Source organism: Petaurus breviceps, unplaced genomic scaffold (genome assembly GCF_028583685.1).
Source record: "Petaurus breviceps papuanus isolate PSGF00001 unplaced genomic scaffold, PetGlider_PUasm1.0 91133, whole genome shotgun sequence".
Taxonomy (NCBI): domain Eukaryota; kingdom Metazoa; phylum Chordata; class Mammalia; order Diprotodontia; family Petauridae; genus Petaurus; species Petaurus breviceps.
In genome coordinates, this window is record NW_027187419.1 from 51872513 (window position 1) to 51893081 (window position 20569).

Below are 20569 nucleotides of genomic sequence, written 5' to 3' on the forward strand. Positions count from 1 at the left end.
CATTCCTATAAATATATATTTATATTCCTATATATAATTTAATTTATATTCCTATATATAATATAATTTATATTCCTATAAAATCCATTCTTAGAAAAGTTTCCAGTCCAATTTAGAAGTTGGACTTTTCTTATTGTACTCTAACACAATCATAAATTGCTTTGTGTTTTTTCTATTTTGAGTAAAGGTAAGTCAGCCTATCCAGTTTTTCTGGATCTGCAACCCCACTCCCCTCACATACTGTATAACTAGTGGTTTGGGGGAAGGGGGAGGACTGAGAGAATGAAATGATGAATCACCAAAACACAACTTGTTGATATCTTTTTCCTTTCATTGTTCCTAGGGCACAAAGAAATTTAATTAATTTCAAATACCTTCCTAGTTGAAATAGAGAACCTTCTCAGGGAGTCTAAGAACAACACTGTCACAACTTTATTTTATAAAATACTTTTTACTTTAAAATGTGACCTCTCTAGGACAATCCATTAGGACTTGTGTTACACACAATTGTGTCCCAGTTGTGTTCATAAGAGTTTCAAACCCAATGCAAGAGCAGGTTTTACAATTGCATTAGACATTGTGGAAAGTTATGTACAGATTCACCAGCTTCTTTTTCTTCTCCACTTCCTTCAGAGTTTATGCATTGTAAACAAACAAGAGGGACAGAGGGCAGGGAGCAGAAGAAAAACAGCCCATACAAAAAGTCAAATATCATTTTTTTAAAAGTACATTGACTGAGAATCTTTCACACAAATTTCTTCTCGTGTATGGATTTTGATGATGGCCATATTGCACAGCAGACTTCCCAGCAAAGGTAACTGGAAAGCACTGAACATCACCGGGAAGAATGTGAGAAGAGTCTTAGGAACCTAAAGCAATTTCAGTAATACATGGTCTTATCCCACCAACCTGTAAGGGGGAGAAAGAGAGTCAACAATAAGACCTATGGAACCTATAGGAGATGTAAAAAGGCAAATGCTCAATAAACCCTAGCAGGGTCTTCCAAACCTGGACCCAAATCCCCTTTCTTTGACATTACTTACTTCCTGGATAACGCCTGACCAAGAGTTTTCGTAACTCATCATATAGCCAGATGACAAGGGCATATGGTACTCCCACAAACCAATACTGAACCCTGGAAATGAAGTGAAGCCAAATGCAAGAGTCAAAGTGTACTAGAAGATAAGAATCAGCTTCTCAGGCACATGGGGTGGGATTATTAACTTCACTGCTTTCTTGGCAACTACCACAATTTCAGGTGGATGCAAAGCAGGGAAGGCTTTTCTAAACTGGCCAAACCAGCTCTTTTCTTTGAAGGCAAAATATAAAGCAAGGAGTACTCAAAGATGAGGATATAAAGTGTTTTTTTAATTCATTTTCATTTCTCTCAACGTCTTGACTGGGCCTACCCATTTTTCAGAAGGGGCTTTTGCTCTCCAATCCTTACTACCTCTTTTTTATTTTTTTGGCTTTTTGGAGGGGGGAAGGCAGGACAATTGGGGTTAAATAACTTGGCCAAAGTCACACAGCTAGTAAGTGTTAAGTGTCTGAGGACAGATTTGAACTCAGGTCCTCCTGACTCCAGAGCTAGTATTCTATTCACTGCAACACCTAGTCGCCCCTACAACCTCATTTCTGATCTAGATATCCTCATCCTACCCCAGTCTGGTACCAAACTCTCCTTAGAATGGCGGCCAGTACTTTCCCTTCCCATGTCAGGGCACATAACTCACCGAAGTGTGGTGAAATTCAGGATTGGGATACTTCCAAATCCACAGGAGAGGATTGCCGCTATGATAATTTGAGATGCGATCCCAACCCAGATGTATTTATTTCTGTATGAAATATAAACATGAATAGATTTTGAATCCACTTGGTTATTCCTCTTCCTAGCTTCCCTCTTATTGTAGGAAATTGCACCACCAAATTCCTAGTTCCTTAGGCTCCCAACCTTCAAGTCATCTCCTCACTTTGTCTCCCTCCCCCACCATATCCAATAAACTGACATGCTTGTTGATTTCATCCTTGAATTTTATATATATAGATAAATAGCATAGATTATATATATATATATATATATATAATATATGAATCTCTTATATATACTTCCTTCTCTCCTCTAACATTAGCACCACTGTGGTGCAGGTCCTCACCATCCCATGCTTGTATTATTTTAGTGGTCCAATAGCCAATCTTCTCTGCCAAGAGTTCTCCTTAGCTTCCCTCCCCTCACAAAAACTCCCTATCACATCCAGGATAAAATAAGTATTTTGTACATATGCATGTGTGTGTATGTATAAATATTCAAAGCCCTTCATAACTCCCCTTCCAATTTCCCCTCCCCCACACATATTCAGTATTCTTATACCCTACCACATACTACTGTGTGATCCATTGACACTGGCCTCCTCGCTGAGCCTCATACAAGATGCTCCATCTCCCAACACTGGGCATTTTCACTGGATATCCCTAAAGAGAATGCTCTCTTTCCCCATCTCTACGTCCTGGCTTCCTTCAAGTCCCAGCTAAAATTCCCCCACCTTCTGTGGGAAGCCTTGCCCAATTCCCCTTGATGCTAGTACCTTGCCTCTGTCATTTATCTCCAGTTTATTCTATATGTTTTGTTTGTATACATTTGTTTCCATGTTGTCTCCCTTGAGAGCAAAAATATATTTTTGTCTTTCTTTGGTCCAAAGCTTAGCACACTGCCAGCATGTTTTTGGAACTTAATACATATTTACTGAATGATGGAAGGCCATCTGGTTAATATGACCCAGAGCCATGTTGAACAATCTTTTCCCATGGTAGGTATCCTAATATTAGTCCTTTGATGAATCAACAGAATTGTGCCCTCTTTGCATGATAAGCCTCTGACAAGTCTAGCTGATACCTGAAGAGACCTTGCTGGAAAATTGAATTTATCCGTGTTTTTCTGATGATCACATCTGCAATTTGCTGGACCATGACTGCAACAAAGTAAGCAGTGTATCCAGTCCATTCCAAATTCTTCCGCTGATATTTTGTCTGCAAATGATCAGGAAGGGGATAGGTGTGGAAACAGATTACCCAGTTTTCCAGAAATGGTAATAGTTGAGTAGGAAAGAAAAAAAGGATGTAATTTATTTTACTTATTCTCATATGTTGTACCTTGCAGGCAAGTTGTCCTTTTGCATCTGTTGCAAAGCTGATGTGTGTCAACTCTGGCAAACTATTACCAAAAGCAAGGACATGTCCTGATAAAGTTCACAGCTATTCCAATAAAATTTTAAATTGACATTTCCATTCTTGAAAATCAGCTACATCTCCATTAGGAACAATTCTACCCTCATGTTCTACCCTCTGACCACCCTGAACTATAGATAACTCTAGGAATCTAAGCTGAGTCAGATGATCTCATCTCTTTCTCAAAAGGAATTGCACATCCAAAGAGCAATCAGTTTCCATTCAGAAACAAAGCTTCTTTTCATAAGACTCTCATCTTATTGAAGTTTTTAAAAAAAATAGCTAGGAAACTTTGTTTTAATAAAAGACAAAAACATGTATCCAATTTAATAACTAAAACTTATATAGTATTTTAAATGTTATATCATTGGGTTCTTCCAACAACCCTGTAAAGAAGGCACTATTATTATTCCCATTTTATGGATGAAGAAACCAAAGGTCAAAGAAGTTAAGTGACTTGCCCATGGTAACCTAACCCAACTAGTAAGTTTGAGACAGGATCTTAATTCAATTCTTCCTGACTCCAAGAAGCCCAGACCTTTAACTATTGTGCCACCCAAACTCCAAAAAGAGCTAGTAAGGTAGCAATCAACATTGTCTACTATATTTAACTGAGATCTGGTGCTATTCAATGTACTCTTCATTTACATATCAGAGTAATGTGAATATTTTCATTCTGTTCTCTTCATTTTCTTCCTTTTTAATAAATAAAAACAGGGGCAGCCAGGTGGCACAGTGAGTAAGAGTGCCGGCCCCTGAGTCGGGAGACCTGGAATCACTTCCGGCCTCAGACAGCACCCACACAAAATAACTGGCCGTGTAACCTTGAGCAAGTTACTTAACCCCAATTGCTTTAAAAAAAAAAAAAAGTTAAATGGAGAAAACCAGTAAATTGGTTATTTGGCATTCCCCTCCTACTGTTCACCACCTCTCAGCTGAGAAGACAGAAACATATTTCATCATCAGAGACCGTGCCTTGGAGGTTTCAATCCTTTCATTTCCAAAACTTGCTACCATGACTGCACCCTTTTCTCTACCATGAAATCTCCTCCACAAATCATCAGTTCCTCAGACCGTTCTCTCCTACCATCAGAATGTAATATCCTTAAGGGTATAGGCAGACCCTAGTATATCATAATAAATGTTTTTTCAGTAGTCATATTTGTATCCCACAAACTCAGTATACTGTCTAGTTTTCATCACTGTTTTCATTCACTCACTGATTCAAATAAGGTAGTATTACTAGGGCAATCTAGAGCATGGCATTTCAGCATAAATCAGGTCAAATGGGCAACAGAGTAGACAATAAATGGGGAGAAATGTTTGGCCTCCCTTACCCATTCTTGTCCATAGCTGTCTTCAAGGTCATTGAGACTATCACTTTCCCATAATGGCCTTAAGTAAAGGAGCCTGTAAGGTTTGAATCCCTGGACTGCATAGACAGTGAAGTAGGCAAAGAAGCCCCCCACAGATTGCAAGATTCCTACAGGACAAAGTAGATGTAGGAACAGATGAGTTCAGGATATTCTCTTTCCAATTCTCCCCAACCCATCCAAAAAAAAATAAAAATAAAAAGCAGCTTTTGATTGCTTTAGGAAACAGAGCTTTAGGAAAGACCTTTGGTACTAGAGTAAGAGGTGAGAGTTAGAACTCAGCATACCAATTTGCAGGTAGGAGTACAAAGCCAGCTGATGATTCACCAGTCTGTCCTTCTTCTTGTGACGTGGCTTCCGGCTCATGATATCACTCTCAGCTTTCTCATAGGCTAAGGCAATGGAAGGAATCTATGAAGGGAAAAGAAGATGATGAAACCCAGTCACTTACTACTGCCTGGTAGCTAGAACACAGTTATTATTTAGGTAGCAAATAGAAGAGAGAGAACAAGTGAATCCTAACTCTCTGGAAGCAGCCTGGCCAGAAACTTTCAAGTCTTCAAGCAACAAGAGCTATTTGCTATTCATTTTAAAAGAAACAGAGCTCTAACCATGCCAAAATGTGTGAGTAGCCCAGTATGTTACTATCTGTAGAGAAGAAAGGGAGGGAGGTTGGCAAGGGGCTGGCAAGGGTTATTTTCCTTCCTGTGTCTCTGTTGGATTTCTTTTCTCCCCTTAACCTTTATTCATGCTTTCCAAAGTCACATGAATAAAGTACCCTCAACAATGTTGGTTATTCTTCAGCTATTCTTTAGTTATGAATTGTCTGTGGTGGATTTAGAGAACCCAGGTTGCTGCCAACCCTGCTTCTTGTTAAGTGCTTGGTGTGCCCTTGCACAAATCATTGGGCCCCACTATCCTCATCTATAAAATGAAGAGGTTGTACTGGATGATGTCCAGTCTCCCAGCTCTAGATCTTTGATCCTATGAATTAATTTGGTTGATTCTTGATGCAGAGACAATTAAGGAAATTACACTGGCCTATGCTCAGCATTTGGTCACTAGACCTGAAGATTCCTGGAACTGTGAATAATTCCATCTTTCCCACTTGCTACTCATTTACTGCATCCACTAGTCTCCATTATATTTCCTTTTTCAAGTGACCCCTCCTTGAGTGGGGAAGATTTAGTTAAGCTGCCACATGTAAAGGCAATATTTTAATTTTAGGGTTAAAGGATCTTGGAGAACACTATAACTATCCTTTACTGAATTAATAGAACCTTGGATTAGTTAGGCTGTATCCTATAATGTTTCTTGGACCTCTTAAACCTGTCGGGGCCCCTAAACATTGGGCAGATTATTTAGGTGGTAGCTTTACCTATGATCCTTGATCATTGTCCCCAGTTCAGGGATAAGGAAACTGAGAAACAGGCTGTATACATTTTTGGAGGGTAAGATAAATGGAATGGTTTGAAAAGCTTAATTTAGGAGATCAATTATTTTATTATCAATCTTTTGACAAGTTAATAAAGTCTCTTCAGGTAATAGAAAAAACCAGAAGGAAAAAATATGGTCCCAAAAGGTTATGGCACCTGATACTTTACTTGATTTCCTAGTTTCTCAGAAATCTACTTACAATATCAGTGCCCAAGTCAATGAACAAGATGGCAATGGTACCAATAGGCAGAGGGACCCCAGCAAGAATGAAAATAAGGAAAGGGATAAGCTCCGCGATGTTTTTGGTCAGGGTGAATGCAATGATTTTCTTCAGATTGTCAAAGATTAGGCGACCTGTAAGGAGAATGTTAATGTCAGAAGAGTAACCCTCCAAACACAAGGTTGAATCAACCCTTTGTAAAGGCGCATCTGAGATATCCTTTGTATGGAAGTGACCTTACTTACCTTCCTCTATACCTGTCACGATAGAGGCAAAGTTGTCATCTAGTAAGACCATATCTGCTGCATTCTTTGCTGCATCAGAACCCGCAATTCCCATGGCAATCCCAATATCTGCCTTCTTCAGGGCTGGGGAATCATTAACACCATCCCCTGTCACTGCAACAACAGCATCCTAGAAGAACAAAGAGGGATTCAAACTTTTAACTTTAAATCTAGAAACTTGAAGGAGTAGCCAAGTATGGAGTGTTGATAAAAATAATAGCCTCCATCTGTTCTGGAAGTTAGGAAGACTCCATGTTCTGCAAGAGTCCATTTGGCAGGTGGAGGGGGGAGGTAGAAGGGGAAGGATTATATTGCCTTCTGATGTAAAGAACAAGAGTATTAAGTCTCCAAGGAAGAACTTTTTAAATGAATAGAGATGAAAGATAAAATAGCAGAGGACAGAAATGAGTATCTGTAGGTCTCCTGATAAAACATGAACCATAAGATCACATTCTTTCCTTAGTCATCTCCACAGTTAGGGCCAGCTAAACTAACTCACTCAACAGAAGTCATAATTAGAGAATGAGAAATAGATGGGCTGCCATCTTCAAACTGTAACAGATGAAAACTCATTCAAGCCTGGGTCATGGTATATGAAGGTAATGGAATGTTTGTGTGTGTGTGTGTGTGTGTGTGACACACATACACATATATTAATGCACTGTAAGAAATAATGAAAGGGATCATTTCAAAGAATTCTGGAAATATTTTTATTAGCTGACCCAGAGTGAAGAAAGCAGAACCAGAATAATGTATATAATCATAACATTGTAAAAACAAACAACATTGGAGGATGTCATTAACAGAATTATCACCCATTGTTTCACAGTGGATTGTTGATGAAGCATGCTACCCATCTCCTGGCAGAAAGGTGATGAAGTCAAAAGGCAGAAGAGACATTTTCTGGACATAGCCAGTGAGGGACTCTGTGAGGCACGATACATATTTATAGAGGTGAATGTCTTAAGATATCAGACTCAGACTCACCGGGGTACCTGTCAGTCAATCAGTTAATAAACATTTATTAAGCACTTTCTGTATGCCAGGCACTGTACTAAGCTCTATCTCTGCAATGACTCACCTGTCTCTGACAGCCCTCCACAATTATCAGCTTCTGCTGGGGAGATGTCCTTGCAAAGACAATTTCAGTGTGGTGGGTAAGGAGCTCATCCAGCTGCTCTGGGCTCATCTCCTTCAGCTCCATTCCACTGACCACAGCTGCCTTTGCCTCCCTAGAAGGGTCAAAGCAAAACCCAGTAAGGAAAAAGGACAGCTTTAATGCAGAGGGATCCTCCTTGATCAAGGGAGCCCAGTAGATAACAACATTCTGAAGGGGACTGGCCTCTCTCACTCTTCACTAATGCTCCCAACACTGTTGCAAAATAGAGAAGCCCAGTTCAGTAAGAGGCTTTGCCATCCCCATTCAAGATGGGGAAGCAGAGGCTAATAGGGGAGCAATTGGAATGAATAATACCAAGTCCCCTGCCCTTACAGAGGGGACGCCTAAAGAGCTGGTGGTGAGAGCTATTATTTTGCCCTTTTCTATCCTTGTTTTGTCATCAGCCTCTTTGGCAGTCTGGTAAAAGCGATGAATCTCTTCTCAGAATAAAGATTTTACGTGCATAAAACAAAATGCATAAGATCACAAATGAAAACGAGTATTTTTAGATAGAGCTATAATTTTTTTTTAGAAATATTCATGGACCCTAGGTTAAGAACCCATGGGAATAGATGATCTTTCTGTCATATCTGTTCTAGTTCTAACTTTCAATTCCAATGTGGAACTAAAATTGGATCAAGAATAACATTTTTTTTTAATTTGTAGCACCTCTTTTTGTGATGGCTAAGAACTGAAAATCCAAGGGATGCCCATCAACTGGGGAATGGCTAAACAAGCTATGATACATGATAGTAATGGACATTGTTGTGAATACTATTTTCACATATTATGAATATTATTGTGCTATAAGAAATGACAAGCCCAATGATTTCAGAAAAACCTGGAAAGGCTTACATGAACTGATGAAAAGTGAAGTGAAATAGAACAGGAGAGCTTTATACACAGTAACAGCAATATTATCTGATGAAGAACTATGAATAAACTAGCTATTCTCAGTAATACAATGGTCCAAGAAAATCCTAAAGAACTCCTGATGAAGCATACTATCCACCTCTAGAGAAAAAAACTGATATTGTTTGAATACTTACTAAAGCATGCTATTTTTCCTTTTTTTTTCTTTTATTTTTATTTGTCTTCTTGTAAAAAATTACTATTACAGAAATGTTTTATGTGATTATACATGTATAACCTATATCTGATTGCTTACCATCTCAGGGAGGGGGAAGGAGAAGGAAGGAAGAAGGGATGGAATTTGCAAATCAAAAATTTTTTAAATCATTTTCATACACAAACACACACATATATATATTATATATATTTTGAGAATACCATTTTTAGTGGCTTCCTTGAATTCTTTAGTGGAAAGGCAATTGTATGCGTATGTATATGTGTATGCATATGTGTATGGGGATGTATATGTGTATTTAAAGAAAGCAGCAGCAGCCTAAGAAGCTATGGGCAAAAGAGTATTGAGCCCCTAATATTGCAGCTCTTTGGAAACAAAGAGGTGGGTAACAATTGCATTACCGCTGCTCTTACCTTTTGTTAACCTGCTCCACGGGAACATTTTGACGTTTTGCTATATCTTCCACAGTCTCACTATTGGCTGAAATGATGCCCACACTTCTGGCAATAGCTTTGGCTGTGATGGGATGATCACCTGTCACCATGATAACCTAAAATGAGGAGAAACAGATATAATCAATGAGAAGCAGGCCTAGCAAAAAGCAGAGGGACAAGTGGGCATGACTATTCTTGGCCGAGGGAAGAGTTAGTGGAGTATAATCAGTGTTGATGACAGAATTGATCTTTGGAGGACCTTTGGTTGTGATGTATATCTTTCCTCTCCCTGGAAAGGTCTAGCACCAGAACATTTTCCATATATCTGCTTTCCAATGTTTCTTGATTCTGAAGGAGAGAGTCTTTATTTTTGGTATAGTTCTTACCTGACATTCTGGGAAAACAAGGATTTGTGGGTCACTCTCAGATTTTTAAAAAATAGTATATAAAGTAGAATTACATAATCTACTTTAAAGAATCACAAAGATAAAAAGAGTTAGAAAAATCTTTAAAGATACAGCCTTATCTTTATACAGTTCATTATAGCTTAAAAGGCCATCGGTTCGGGGCGGCCAGGTAGCACAGCGAGTAAGAGCACCGGCTCCAGTGTTGAGAACACCTGGAGATCGAATCCCGGGCTCAGACACTTAGCACCCACCCAGAAACACCTGGCCGTGTAACCTTGAGCAAGTTACTTAACCCCAATTGCTTAGGGGCGGCCAGGTGGCTCAGCGAGTAAGAGCACCGGCTCCAGTGTCGGGATGACCTGGATCAAATCCGGGCTCAGATACTCAGCACCACACCCAGAAATAATAACTGGCCGTGTAACCTTGAGCAAGTTACTTAACCCCAATTGCTTTAAAAAAAAAAAGGCCATCAGTTCTATACAACAATAAGAGTAGTTTATATTTATATAGCACTTCAAAGTTTGCAAAGTATTCTATCTTCTTTTTTTATATGAAGAAACAGAAGCTCAAGGAGGTTAAGTGATTTGCCCAAAATTACGGAGCTTGTCAATGGAAGGCTTAGGAAGAGAGTCCTTTGCCATACTGCCAAAAGCAACCGTTGATTTTTAAAAATAGACTTTTTTTTTGTCTGTTCATTGCCTATCATGGTTCATGAGAAAAACATAAAGCACTTTGCAAACCATACAAATGTTTTATTTAGCCACTCCTTTAGCTGTATCCCCGCACCAGACTCAAGTATTAGACTAAACAGCAACTGTACTGAGAAGCCTCTCTACAGAATTCTAATAAACCAATATTCCAATAATCAATTTAAAAAGCTAATGTAAACATAAAAGGAATAGGGGTTGAGGCTGAACCAGTGATTTCACTGATGAGGAAATGCTCTCTATCATTGCAGATTGGCATATTTTGAGCAACTTCGAGTCTCAGAGAGCTGTGTAGAACACTGGGAGGTCATCAATGTCCTTTCCAGTGTCACTTAGTCAGCATGTGTCAGGGGAAGACTTGAGTCTGTCATGTGTAAAGGACTAGAACCCAGGGCTTCCCGGCTTTGAGGCCAGCTCTCAATCCATTCAGTTATGATGCCTCTCAAATATAAAAGAGAAAAGTAAAATACATAGAATTGGTTTTACTGCAAAATGAAATTTATTCAAAGGATCTTTCTCACCTGTGAAGGACTCCAAGAGGTAGGAAAAAAGAACTCTACCTTGATGCCAGCACCTCGGCATTTCATGACTGCGTCAGGGACAGTGGAACGAGGGGGATCAATCAGTGATATCAGTCCCACAAAGCAGAGGTCGGAGGTGGGAAAGTTCATGGTCTCTACATCAAAGGAATAGGTATCTGGAAACTCATCTTCTGGCAGGTAGAGATGACAGAAACCTGAAGTAGATATTCATGGGGAACAAGTAGGGAAGACATTAATAAGAACAGAAAGATAAGAAATAAGGACACTGCTTCCATAACACACAAGCACTTTAAATCAAAGTTTTTTTCTTAAATGGAAACTTAGGTCCCTTCCCTGTATCTTCCTCAGGAAAGATGCAATAGATATTTGTGGGAAAGGAATTTCATCAGGGAGTATCACAAGATACTCCTTAATCACAAGAAGTATCTATATAGCTCTAGGATATTGCAAAAGTCAATCAGGTAAAAAATTATTTTATAGAATTACAGATTTTTAACCTGAAAGACACAGTACAGGTCAATCAGTCTAACCTCCTCAGTATTACTTATAAGGGAAGTAAGGCCTGCACTCGAAAGTTCAGATAGACAAGCTCCCAAAAGCTATCCTAGTTAGGTTAAACAAATCTGTTATTTAAAAGAAGTTATATGATAAGGAAATTTTGCCAGGTAAAAGTTTCTATACTGGAAATCTCCCCACTAATAAAAATCAGTTCTCAACCATTAAAACCATAGAACTTTCAGTCAAGGATCCATTGATGGCTTCTGCATTAAAGAATGGAGAGCCATTTATAAAATCATGGATCCTTGAAGCATTTTTGTGAGTATGTTTAAGCACCAAACATGCTTTTCTTTCCCAAACACAAATTCCAATGTCCTTTAGAAACACACACTCCATCAATTCATTTCCTTCCCTTGGTATCACCTTCCACTGTTTTTAAGAAACTTGTCCATTTTCTCAACTTAAATCCTTTATGTAGTAGTGGCCAGTGGCCCCTTCTCTGTCCCTTTCCAGGCCAACTCACCCAGCACTCTCTCCCCTAAGCCTCCCAGCTCCATGTATGCAGTTTGGAAGGCCTCTGCAGTACTTTCATTGAGAGGTTGCTCCTGGCCATTGATCATGATGGTGCTGCATTTCTCCAGGATCCTCTCAGGGGCTCCTTTCATCAGCAAGAGGAAGCGCTTGTCATTGGGGTCATCTGTCTCATGGATGGAGAGCTGGGAGGAAGGAATTAAGTGAATGTGTTAAATGGGACATGCCACTGTTATTGTCACTTCTCAGAGGCCTGAAGTGCTCCTCCACAACTAGCCACATACCAGGAGGAGGAAAATCTTCTCTTATTCTTTGTAGGCTTGACCACCTTGCAGTGGAAACAAGAGGCATATTGATGACTCTGATGTGCATTGAAGCCTCCTCTATTGATGGGATCAAGGAGCTAGAACTGGAAGGGTCCTTAGAGAACATATGGTCCAGGCTCCTCATTTCATAGATGAAAGACCTGAAGTCCAGCAAGGTTACATGACTTGTCTCACTTGGGCCACACAGGGAGTAAATGGCAGAGGCAAGATTTTAATCTAAGACTTCTTCCTCCATACTCAGCATTCCTTCCATTGTGATTTGCTATTCAAACCTAGGGCCACCTCTAAGATCCCTTGGTGCCTCCCCCTAGAAAAGGAGACTCCAACTGGGCCCCAACCTAAAACTGCAGCCTGGGCTTTCATATGAGAAATCAACAGACCCAAACTGAAGCAGTGCCTCCCTCTAAAAAGGTCCTTTTAGGTGGTGGCACAAATTCCACTGAATATCTACTGCAGGTTTCCCAGCAGCACAAATCATCCACTTCTATGATCCCTTTCTCTCTTCCAGGTTTAGTCTATTATTACAGTTCATGAATAGAGAGAGAGACTAGGCAAGAGGCCCATAGTCTCAACATTAGAACTGGACAGGGTTTCTCGGTGGCACAGGAAACAGATCAACAAATTTTCTTTCTACTTCTTTCCATCCATGAAATGACTTGCATATGGATATATTTGCACTGGTCTCATCATATTTCACCAAGGCCTCTTAAACATTAACCTAATTACAGGGTCCTCTCAAGAGAGGTGACATTAAAAGAAAAATTCCAGGAACCCAGAGACTTAAATTCCATTAGTTTTCAGCATAGTTGTATTGGCCCAAAATTCTTTCTTTCATATCAGTCCACTGTCAAGTATGTATGTATGTGTATATGTATATATGTGTATATACACTGTCAGTGAAGAGAATGTCATATACACGTATGTATATATGTGTGTATGTCTGTGTGTGTGCGTGTATACTGTCAATTCTAAGAGACCTGAAGAGTTCCTCCACAATTAGCCACATGGCAAGAGAAGTAAAGTCATCTCTTATTCTTTGTATACTCTACTTCTTTGCAGTGGAAACAGGAAGCATATTGGTATATTTTCTTTCTTATAGGAACTGGGAAAATTGTACCACCATAGTAACCATCACGCCTCATTTAATCAAGTATATTTTAGGAGGTCGAACAGGATGTGTGAGGGGATGGTTGGGGCAGGGGAGTGGTGGGAAAGGAAGTTTTACTTTATGGCAAATCCGCTTTACTCCAGACTGAACAAGATAACCAGCAAGGAAATTTCTACCAGTAAATAGACTTTTCTCTCATACTACCAGCTCCCCCAATACTTTAGACTCCAACAAGTAATTTTCATTCCCGTCCCAATTCATTCCTATATCCATGAAGGAAATCAAAGCAGTCGGCCTTTGGACACTCCTATGTTCCTGAAGTCAAAGCACCAATTGCTGTAAGGCTGATTTTCTGAGACATTGGCAAAAAGACCTTGCAGGACCCCAGAATCTCAACTGCATGGGATAGAATGAAATGTAGAATCTTCTTGGCTTGCCCGCCTATTGTCAGAAAGGACATTTATTTGTCTCTAACTAATGTGATGGAGGCTTACCTACTTTACTGATTTTTGGAATGAGGCAGTCCCTTTGGGAGTAAACTGTCCATCACCAGCCATCTTGATTTCACTGAGGAAGAGTGAGGCTGATGACTTTGTGCAACTCTGCCTCACTTAAATCCAATTCATGCACAAGTCAAGATATTACCTGTGATATCATTGGTTCTCTTCAAAAATGAAGGATAACTTCCGGTGCCAAGACAGTGGAGTGAGGAAGGAACCCTCTGAATCCCTCCAAAATTCCCATCCACACAACTAGAAAACCATCTCAGAACTGATCTAGAAACAGGGAAGCCACTTACGAGTCCAACAGGAAAGTTCTGTCTCACTAGGGTGGCTGGGAAGTGAGGTCCAAGGGCAGCAGCAGCAACCAACCTAGTAGCAGGGGGCCTGCAGCCATACTCCAGGCCTGGGGCAATCTACCAGCAAGGCCCCACCCTTCTGCAAGCCAGCAGCCCCCTAGTCAAGTGAGCAGTCTGTCCAGTGTAGCAAGGCCCTGTCTAAGCAACCCCACACCCAACACAAGCCACCAGCCAGGCTTTGACACCACTGCTGACTAGTGATGAAGCCCCCCCCCTTGAATGGACCAGCAGAGAGAGCCTGTTTCCATAACAGCCCAGCAGCAGTACTCCACCACTTGGGCAGACCATCAACTAAACCCCACACCCCGGGGAGTCTTACAGGGAGACCCCAGTAAGCTGAAAGGCAAGTCTACCCGCCAGAGAAAGCAAGCAGCTGAGCCTGGAAGTCCAATGAAGGCCTGCGGTAAGACCCAGAGCCCAAGCAGAAAAAACTTGGGACAATGCAGGACCAGAACCCAATTCTCACATAAAAAGACCAAGTGACAAAAAAGGGAAGAAAAAAATGAGCACAAAACCAAAAAGAGCTTGATTATATAAAGTTACTATGGTGATAGGGAGGATCGAGGCATAAATTTAGGAGAGAACAACAGTGTCAAAATGACTTGTGAAGCTTTAAAAGAAAAGTGTAATTTGGTCTCAGGCCCAATAAGAATTCCTGGAAGAACTTAAAAAGGATTTTACAAAGCAAATTACAGAAGCAGAAGAAAAATTGAGAAAAGAAATGAGAGTAATGCAAAAGAATCATGAAAAAAGGGTCAATAACATGGGAAAAGTTATACAAAGTTATAGATAATAAAACTATACTACCAGGAGACCTCAGCTTTCCCCTCTCAAAACTAGATAAATCTAACCAAAAAATAAAGAAGTTGAGGAGTTAAGAATAAAATTCTTGAAAAGTTAGATATGATAGATCTCTGGAGAAAATTGAATTGGAATAGAAAGAAATACACCTTTTCCTAAGCAGTACATGGCAACTACACAAAAGCTGATCATGTATTAGGGCATAAAAATTTCACAACCAAATAAAGAAAAGCATGCTTTTCAGATCATAATGCAAAAAAAATTACATTCAATAATGGGTAACAGAAAGAAAGGTTAAAAATTAAGTGGAAATTAAATAATCTAATCATAAAAAACAAGTGGGTCAAAGAACAAATAATAGAAACAATAATTTCATTAAAGAAAATGACAGGGGTGGCTAGGGGGAGGGCTACCAAGATAAGATCAAAATAGATACATGAGTTTACCACTGCTAGGTCTATATTCCAAAGACATCCAAAAAAAGGAGGGAGGGAAGAACCTATTTTTAGCAGCTCTTCTTATGGTGGTTGAGAACTGGAAATCAAAGGAATGCCCATCAATTGGAAAATGGCTAAACCAGCTGTGGGATATGATTGTAATGGAATATTACTGTCCTATAAGAAATGACAAGCAGGAAGATTTCAAAAACCATGTAAAGATTTACATGAACTGATGCAGAGCGAACAGAACCAGGAGAATGTTATACACAGTAATAGCAATATTGAATGATGAAGAACTGAATGACTTAGCTATTCTCAGCAAAGTAATGATCCAAGACAATCCCTAATGGTAAAGTATACTATCCACTTCCAGAGAAAGAACTGATCTTAATTGAATACAGACTGAAACGTGCTATTTTTCACTTTCATTTTTGTTCTTGAGTCTTCTTGTACAAAATGACTAATATGAAAATGTTTTGCTTATTTGTACATGTATATCTGTTCTTACCATATCTGATTACTTACCATCTCAGGGAGGGATGAGGGAAGAGGAGGAAGGGAAGGATAAAATTTGGAACTCAAATTTTTAAATAAAAATGTTAAAAATTGGGGGGGGGGGGAAATGAAAGATAAATAATTCCCTTAGTGCCTCTGAGAGTAAGTAGGCAACCAGGCAACCAAAACTTAGAGCCCAAATCCTTCAGCACAAGAAACTAAGACAATAGATATGGATGGATTTTTGCAGGGAGACCCACATCCTAGCTTCTCTAGATACATCCTCCTTTCCCTACTGTGCTTCTGGGGGAAAAAAAGCAGCCCAGACTCTAGACCTGTAGATACTTTTCATAACTGCAGGAATACCACTGGGCTAAGAAATAAGATCCCTGATCACGAGGAAAAACCCACCTGGAATTTGTTGAAAGAATTAAAAGGGATTTCAGCCACTTTTCTGTTTCTTTTCCTTCTTTCTATCACATCACCCATGATGACTTCTGAGAACTTCAGGAGGGCAGCTTCTGAGGCATCTCCCATCACCATTTTCTGGAAAAATTTTTTCAAAAAAAGAATAAAACAAATAAAATTATAATCATAGCCTGGCTCTCCCATGACTTTTAAAATTAACCTCTATTTTTTAATAGCTGCTATGTGCTTAAGTGCTATAGGTAATAGAGAAGACAGAGAGGGGGGGAAATGCTTACCCTCAAAGAGTTTATAATCTAATTGAAGACAGAAGATAAAAGAATAAGAAAAGACAATAGGATTAAGCTTTGAAACTGCATTGTCTATTGCCTAGACAATAAATAAGTTTTAAAAAAGATGAGATCACTAAGAGCCAGAGCAGTTGGGATAGGGAGGTTTTCTTTCAGGAATCTTTTGAGCTAGGCCCAGAAACATCAGAAAGGATAAATGGAGAATTTTTTTGAAAGTCAAAAAGAAAAAAAAAAAAACAAGGATGGCATTTGCCAATCAAGAAAGTAGTGAAACAGTCTAGATTAAAGAAGGGAAACTGTGGAGAAACAAATTTGGATGGGGTCAGGCGGGGCCAAGTTAAAGAAGCGCTTGATTTTTAATAATGCAGTTTTAATAATGTAATAGACTAATGAGCCTCTGAAGAGTGAACACAAGAGGATAATGAAAAAATAAAGCATGTAAGCCTGGCAGTGGGATGTAGGAAGGCTTAGAACAGCATGAAACTAAGATCCAGCAGCCCAGTCAGGTGATTGCTCTACTGATCTAGGAAAAGGGTGATGAGGGCAGAACCCAAGAAGTTAGAAGTGAGTAACACTTTAAAGGGGGGAAGACATTTACAATCATCCTGAAGATATAGAAAATGAAGGAGAGAGTCAAAAGAAATTCCAAACTTTGACCTATAACAACAGACAGAATGTGGCATTGATAGAAAGGGAAACTGGGAGAGAACACTAAATTGGGCAGCTTGGGAAGAGCAAGATGGCATAGCAATAATCACAGTAACTAGAATTTATATAGTGCTTTAAGGTTTGTCAAGTGTTCTACAAATATAGAAAGAGCGCTGAAGTAAGCATTAGAAAAACTGATTTTTCTCTCCTCCTGCCAGTGACAAGTTCTGCTTCTCTGGGCAACTTTTAACCTTCTAAGCTCAATTTCCACTTTCATTACACGAGCAGATTGAACTAAGTGATCCCTAAAGTTCTTAAAACTCTGAGAAAATGAAGAAATTGACTTCAGTTTTAGACATGTTGTTTTCAGGGTAGATGACAGTGAGTAGCCAGGTGGCAATGTCTAGTAACCATTTATTTGGATGATAGAGATAGGACTGGAGCTTGGGTCAGATAAAATGGAATATCGGGATTTGGATGGTACTTGTATAGAGTTGAGAGTTGTAGCTAAACCAATGGATGAAATTAGTGAGGGAGAAGGAGGCACAAAGGCCCATTGAATAAGCTTCGGTAAAACAGGGGCAGAAAAGAGATGTATGACAGAAGAAAACAGAGAAAAGTGGGAAAGGAATAGGAGAAACCAAGGCAGTTTCAATGTAGCAAGAAGTAAACAGAGAATGAAATACACTGAAGCACCTAAGTGTTCACATCTCCAACAACCGTGCCTTGGATGAGACAAAAAGCCCAGCAACTGATCTGATAAATTGATATATCTTTATTTTGTGTCTTGATCTGTGGATTATGCTGGTGAAGGCAACTCCGTCTACTAATGCAAAGTAGTACCTGCTCTCCAACTGACACAGCCTTAGAGTTACCTGGGGCATTCCATTGAATTAATTCTCTCAAATATTTCTGAATGATATAACAAAGAAATATTTCCCTTACAGGTGTTTAAGGCTCAATTCAGCAAATTCAGTTCAATAAACATTTATTAAGTGTATGCTATGTGTCAGGCATTGTGCTATGTGCTGGGGATACAAAAAGAGGCAAAGGACAGTCCCTGTCTAAGGTGTTGCTATTGTCCTTCATGCTCAAGGGGAACCAAAATGACATCACTACATTGAGGTAAAGGTACAGTGTGCAGACTGTGAGGGAGTAGAGTGTATGATCACTGGAAAAGTAGGAGGGCTAGCTTATGAAGGGCTTTGAATGCCAAAGACAGCATTTTATATTGACTTCTTGAGGCAATAGGGAACCACTGGAGTTTACTGATCAGGGGTATAACAAGATCACAACTGTGTTTTAGGAAACTCACTTTAGTGACTGAATGGAGAATGGCCTGGAGTAGAGAGATACTAGAAGAAGGCAGGCTATCACAGTTATGAAGGAGTAAGATGATAGGATGATGGGGGCCTGCACTAGAGTTGATACAGTGTCATAAGAGAAGGGAGTATATTCAAGAGATGTTGCAAAGGTGAAATTGACAGCCTGGCAACAGATTAAATATGGTAGGTGAAAGACAGTGAGAGCACAGTCCAGGACGACCTCTGGGTTGGGAGACTGGGGGGTCTAGGAGGATGATGTGGCCCTCTACAGTAATCGGGAAGGTAGCAAGTGGGGAAACTTAAAGGGAAAGATAACAAGTTCTGTTTTGGACATATTGAGCTTAAGATGTCTACTGGACATCCAATTCAAGATGTCTGAAAGGAAACTGGACATAACTAAATCCATGGTGAGATTACCAGTGAAATAGTGTGGAGGGAGAAGAGAGAGACTCAGGATAGAACCCTGACAGACACCTATAGTTAGAGGGCATGATTTGGAAGAGGACCCAAAGGACACAGAGAAGTGGTCAGATAGGTAGAAGGAAAACCAGGAGAGGTCCTGAAAACCTAGATAGAAGAGAGTATCAAGGAGGAAAGAGTGATCAACAATGTCAAAGGTGACAAAGAGATCAATGAGAATGAGGATTGAGAAAAGGCTATTTGATTTGGAAACCAAGAGACCATTAGTAACTTTGGAGAGAGCAATTTTGGTGGAAGGATGAATCATCACCACCATACAATTGTTGTACCTTGTTGGGGCCAAGGGGGAGGGTTGGTCCAAAAGTTGGTTTATAAATTTTCATTGAATAATTGTCGTATGGTATAAATCTGTTCATCATGCTGCTTTAAAGGTAAACAGAGCAGCAATGTATTCACAAGTGGCAAATGGATATGCATTTATCTCTTTTACATTGTGAACCATGAGCCTAGAATTCTCAGTGACACCTGCTCAATGTCAGTATGTTTCAGAAAGCCAAGGAAAGCCAACTTGAGTGGTTTGTTTAGACCACTGCAGTACTAATGGTATTGTCACTCAACCCAACGAAGAGGTGTAGGCAAAAGGGGAGCCAGCAGGCAGGCAAAATTGCCATGAGTAAGTCACATAATAAGGTAAGATTTGCATCTATCTTCACTATTTTAATGTATATTCATGAGTATTCTGTGCATCCTAATCTTGCACCAAAGACAGTTTAGCAATAAATGATTTTTTAAGTAATACTGGCATAATTTTTTTTAAAGCTTCATATAATGGTCACAGCCCAGTTTTTGGCCAAAAACAAAATTGGAACAAAATCTGTGATGATTATGCAGTGAAATATGGTGGATTGTAAGGAGTCAAGGAGAAGAGAGGACAGGAGAGGAGAGGACACAGAAGTACCCATCCTAGACCTCCTTTTCAAGGGGTTTATCTACAAAGGACAGAAGAAAAATTAGATAAGAATTAGCAGGGAAGGATCAAGTGAAGGGATTTTTTTTTTCAGGATGGGAGAGACATGGGTATGTTTGTAGGCAATAGGAAAGGAAACAGTAGAGGGGAAAGATTGAAAATAAGTGAAAGAATGGTGATAACAAAGGGATCAATCTGTTGGAAGGAAGAAATGGGATGGAATGGGATCACTTGGACAGGTAAAGAGGTTAGGTAAGGATTAAGACTACTTCATTAAATGAAATGGGTGAAGAATGAAATATAACGGAAGGCATCTGAATCATGGGAAATGGAACAGAAGGCAGGGTGGCTAGGTGGCACAGTGAATAGAGCACTGGCCCTGGAGTCAGGAAGACCTGAGTTCAAATCCAGCTTCAGTCACGTAACACACACACACACACACACACACACACACACACACACAAAAACCCTAGCCGTGTGACCTTAGGCAAGTCACTTAACCCCAATTGCCCTCCGGAAAGAAAGAAAGAAAGAAAGAAAGAAAGAAAGAAAGAAAGAAAGAA

The 20569-nt window shown here is 39.7% G+C and overlaps 1 protein-coding gene across 1 annotated transcript in view; it reads right to left on the reverse strand.

The window, feature by feature from the left end:
• Nucleotides 1–431: 431 nt before the first annotated feature.
• LOC138155272 (potassium-transporting ATPase alpha chain 2-like) overlaps nt 432–20569 on the reverse strand; it is a 30924-nt gene continuing 10786 nt past the window's right edge. The window contains exons 11-23 of the mRNA XM_069080425.1: nt 16342–16476; nt 11894–12086; nt 10891–11066; nt 9196–9332; nt 7618–7768; nt 6498–6666; nt 6232–6386; nt 4883–5006; nt 4560–4705; nt 2891–3024; nt 1734–1835; nt 1044–1135; nt 432–909 (exon numbers count right to left, since the gene is read on the reverse strand). Of these exons, the coding sequence (XP_068936526.1) occupies nt 881–909; nt 1044–1135; nt 1734–1835; nt 2891–3024; nt 4560–4705; nt 4883–5006; nt 6232–6386; nt 6498–6666; nt 7618–7768; nt 9196–9332; nt 10891–11066; nt 11894–12086; nt 16342–16476 (1743 nt within the window). The 3' untranslated portion in view covers nt 432–880. The remainder of the gene's footprint in view (nt 910–1043; nt 1136–1733; nt 1836–2890; nt 3025–4559; nt 4706–4882; nt 5007–6231; nt 6387–6497; nt 6667–7617; nt 7769–9195; nt 9333–10890; nt 11067–11893; nt 12087–16341; nt 16477–20569) is intronic.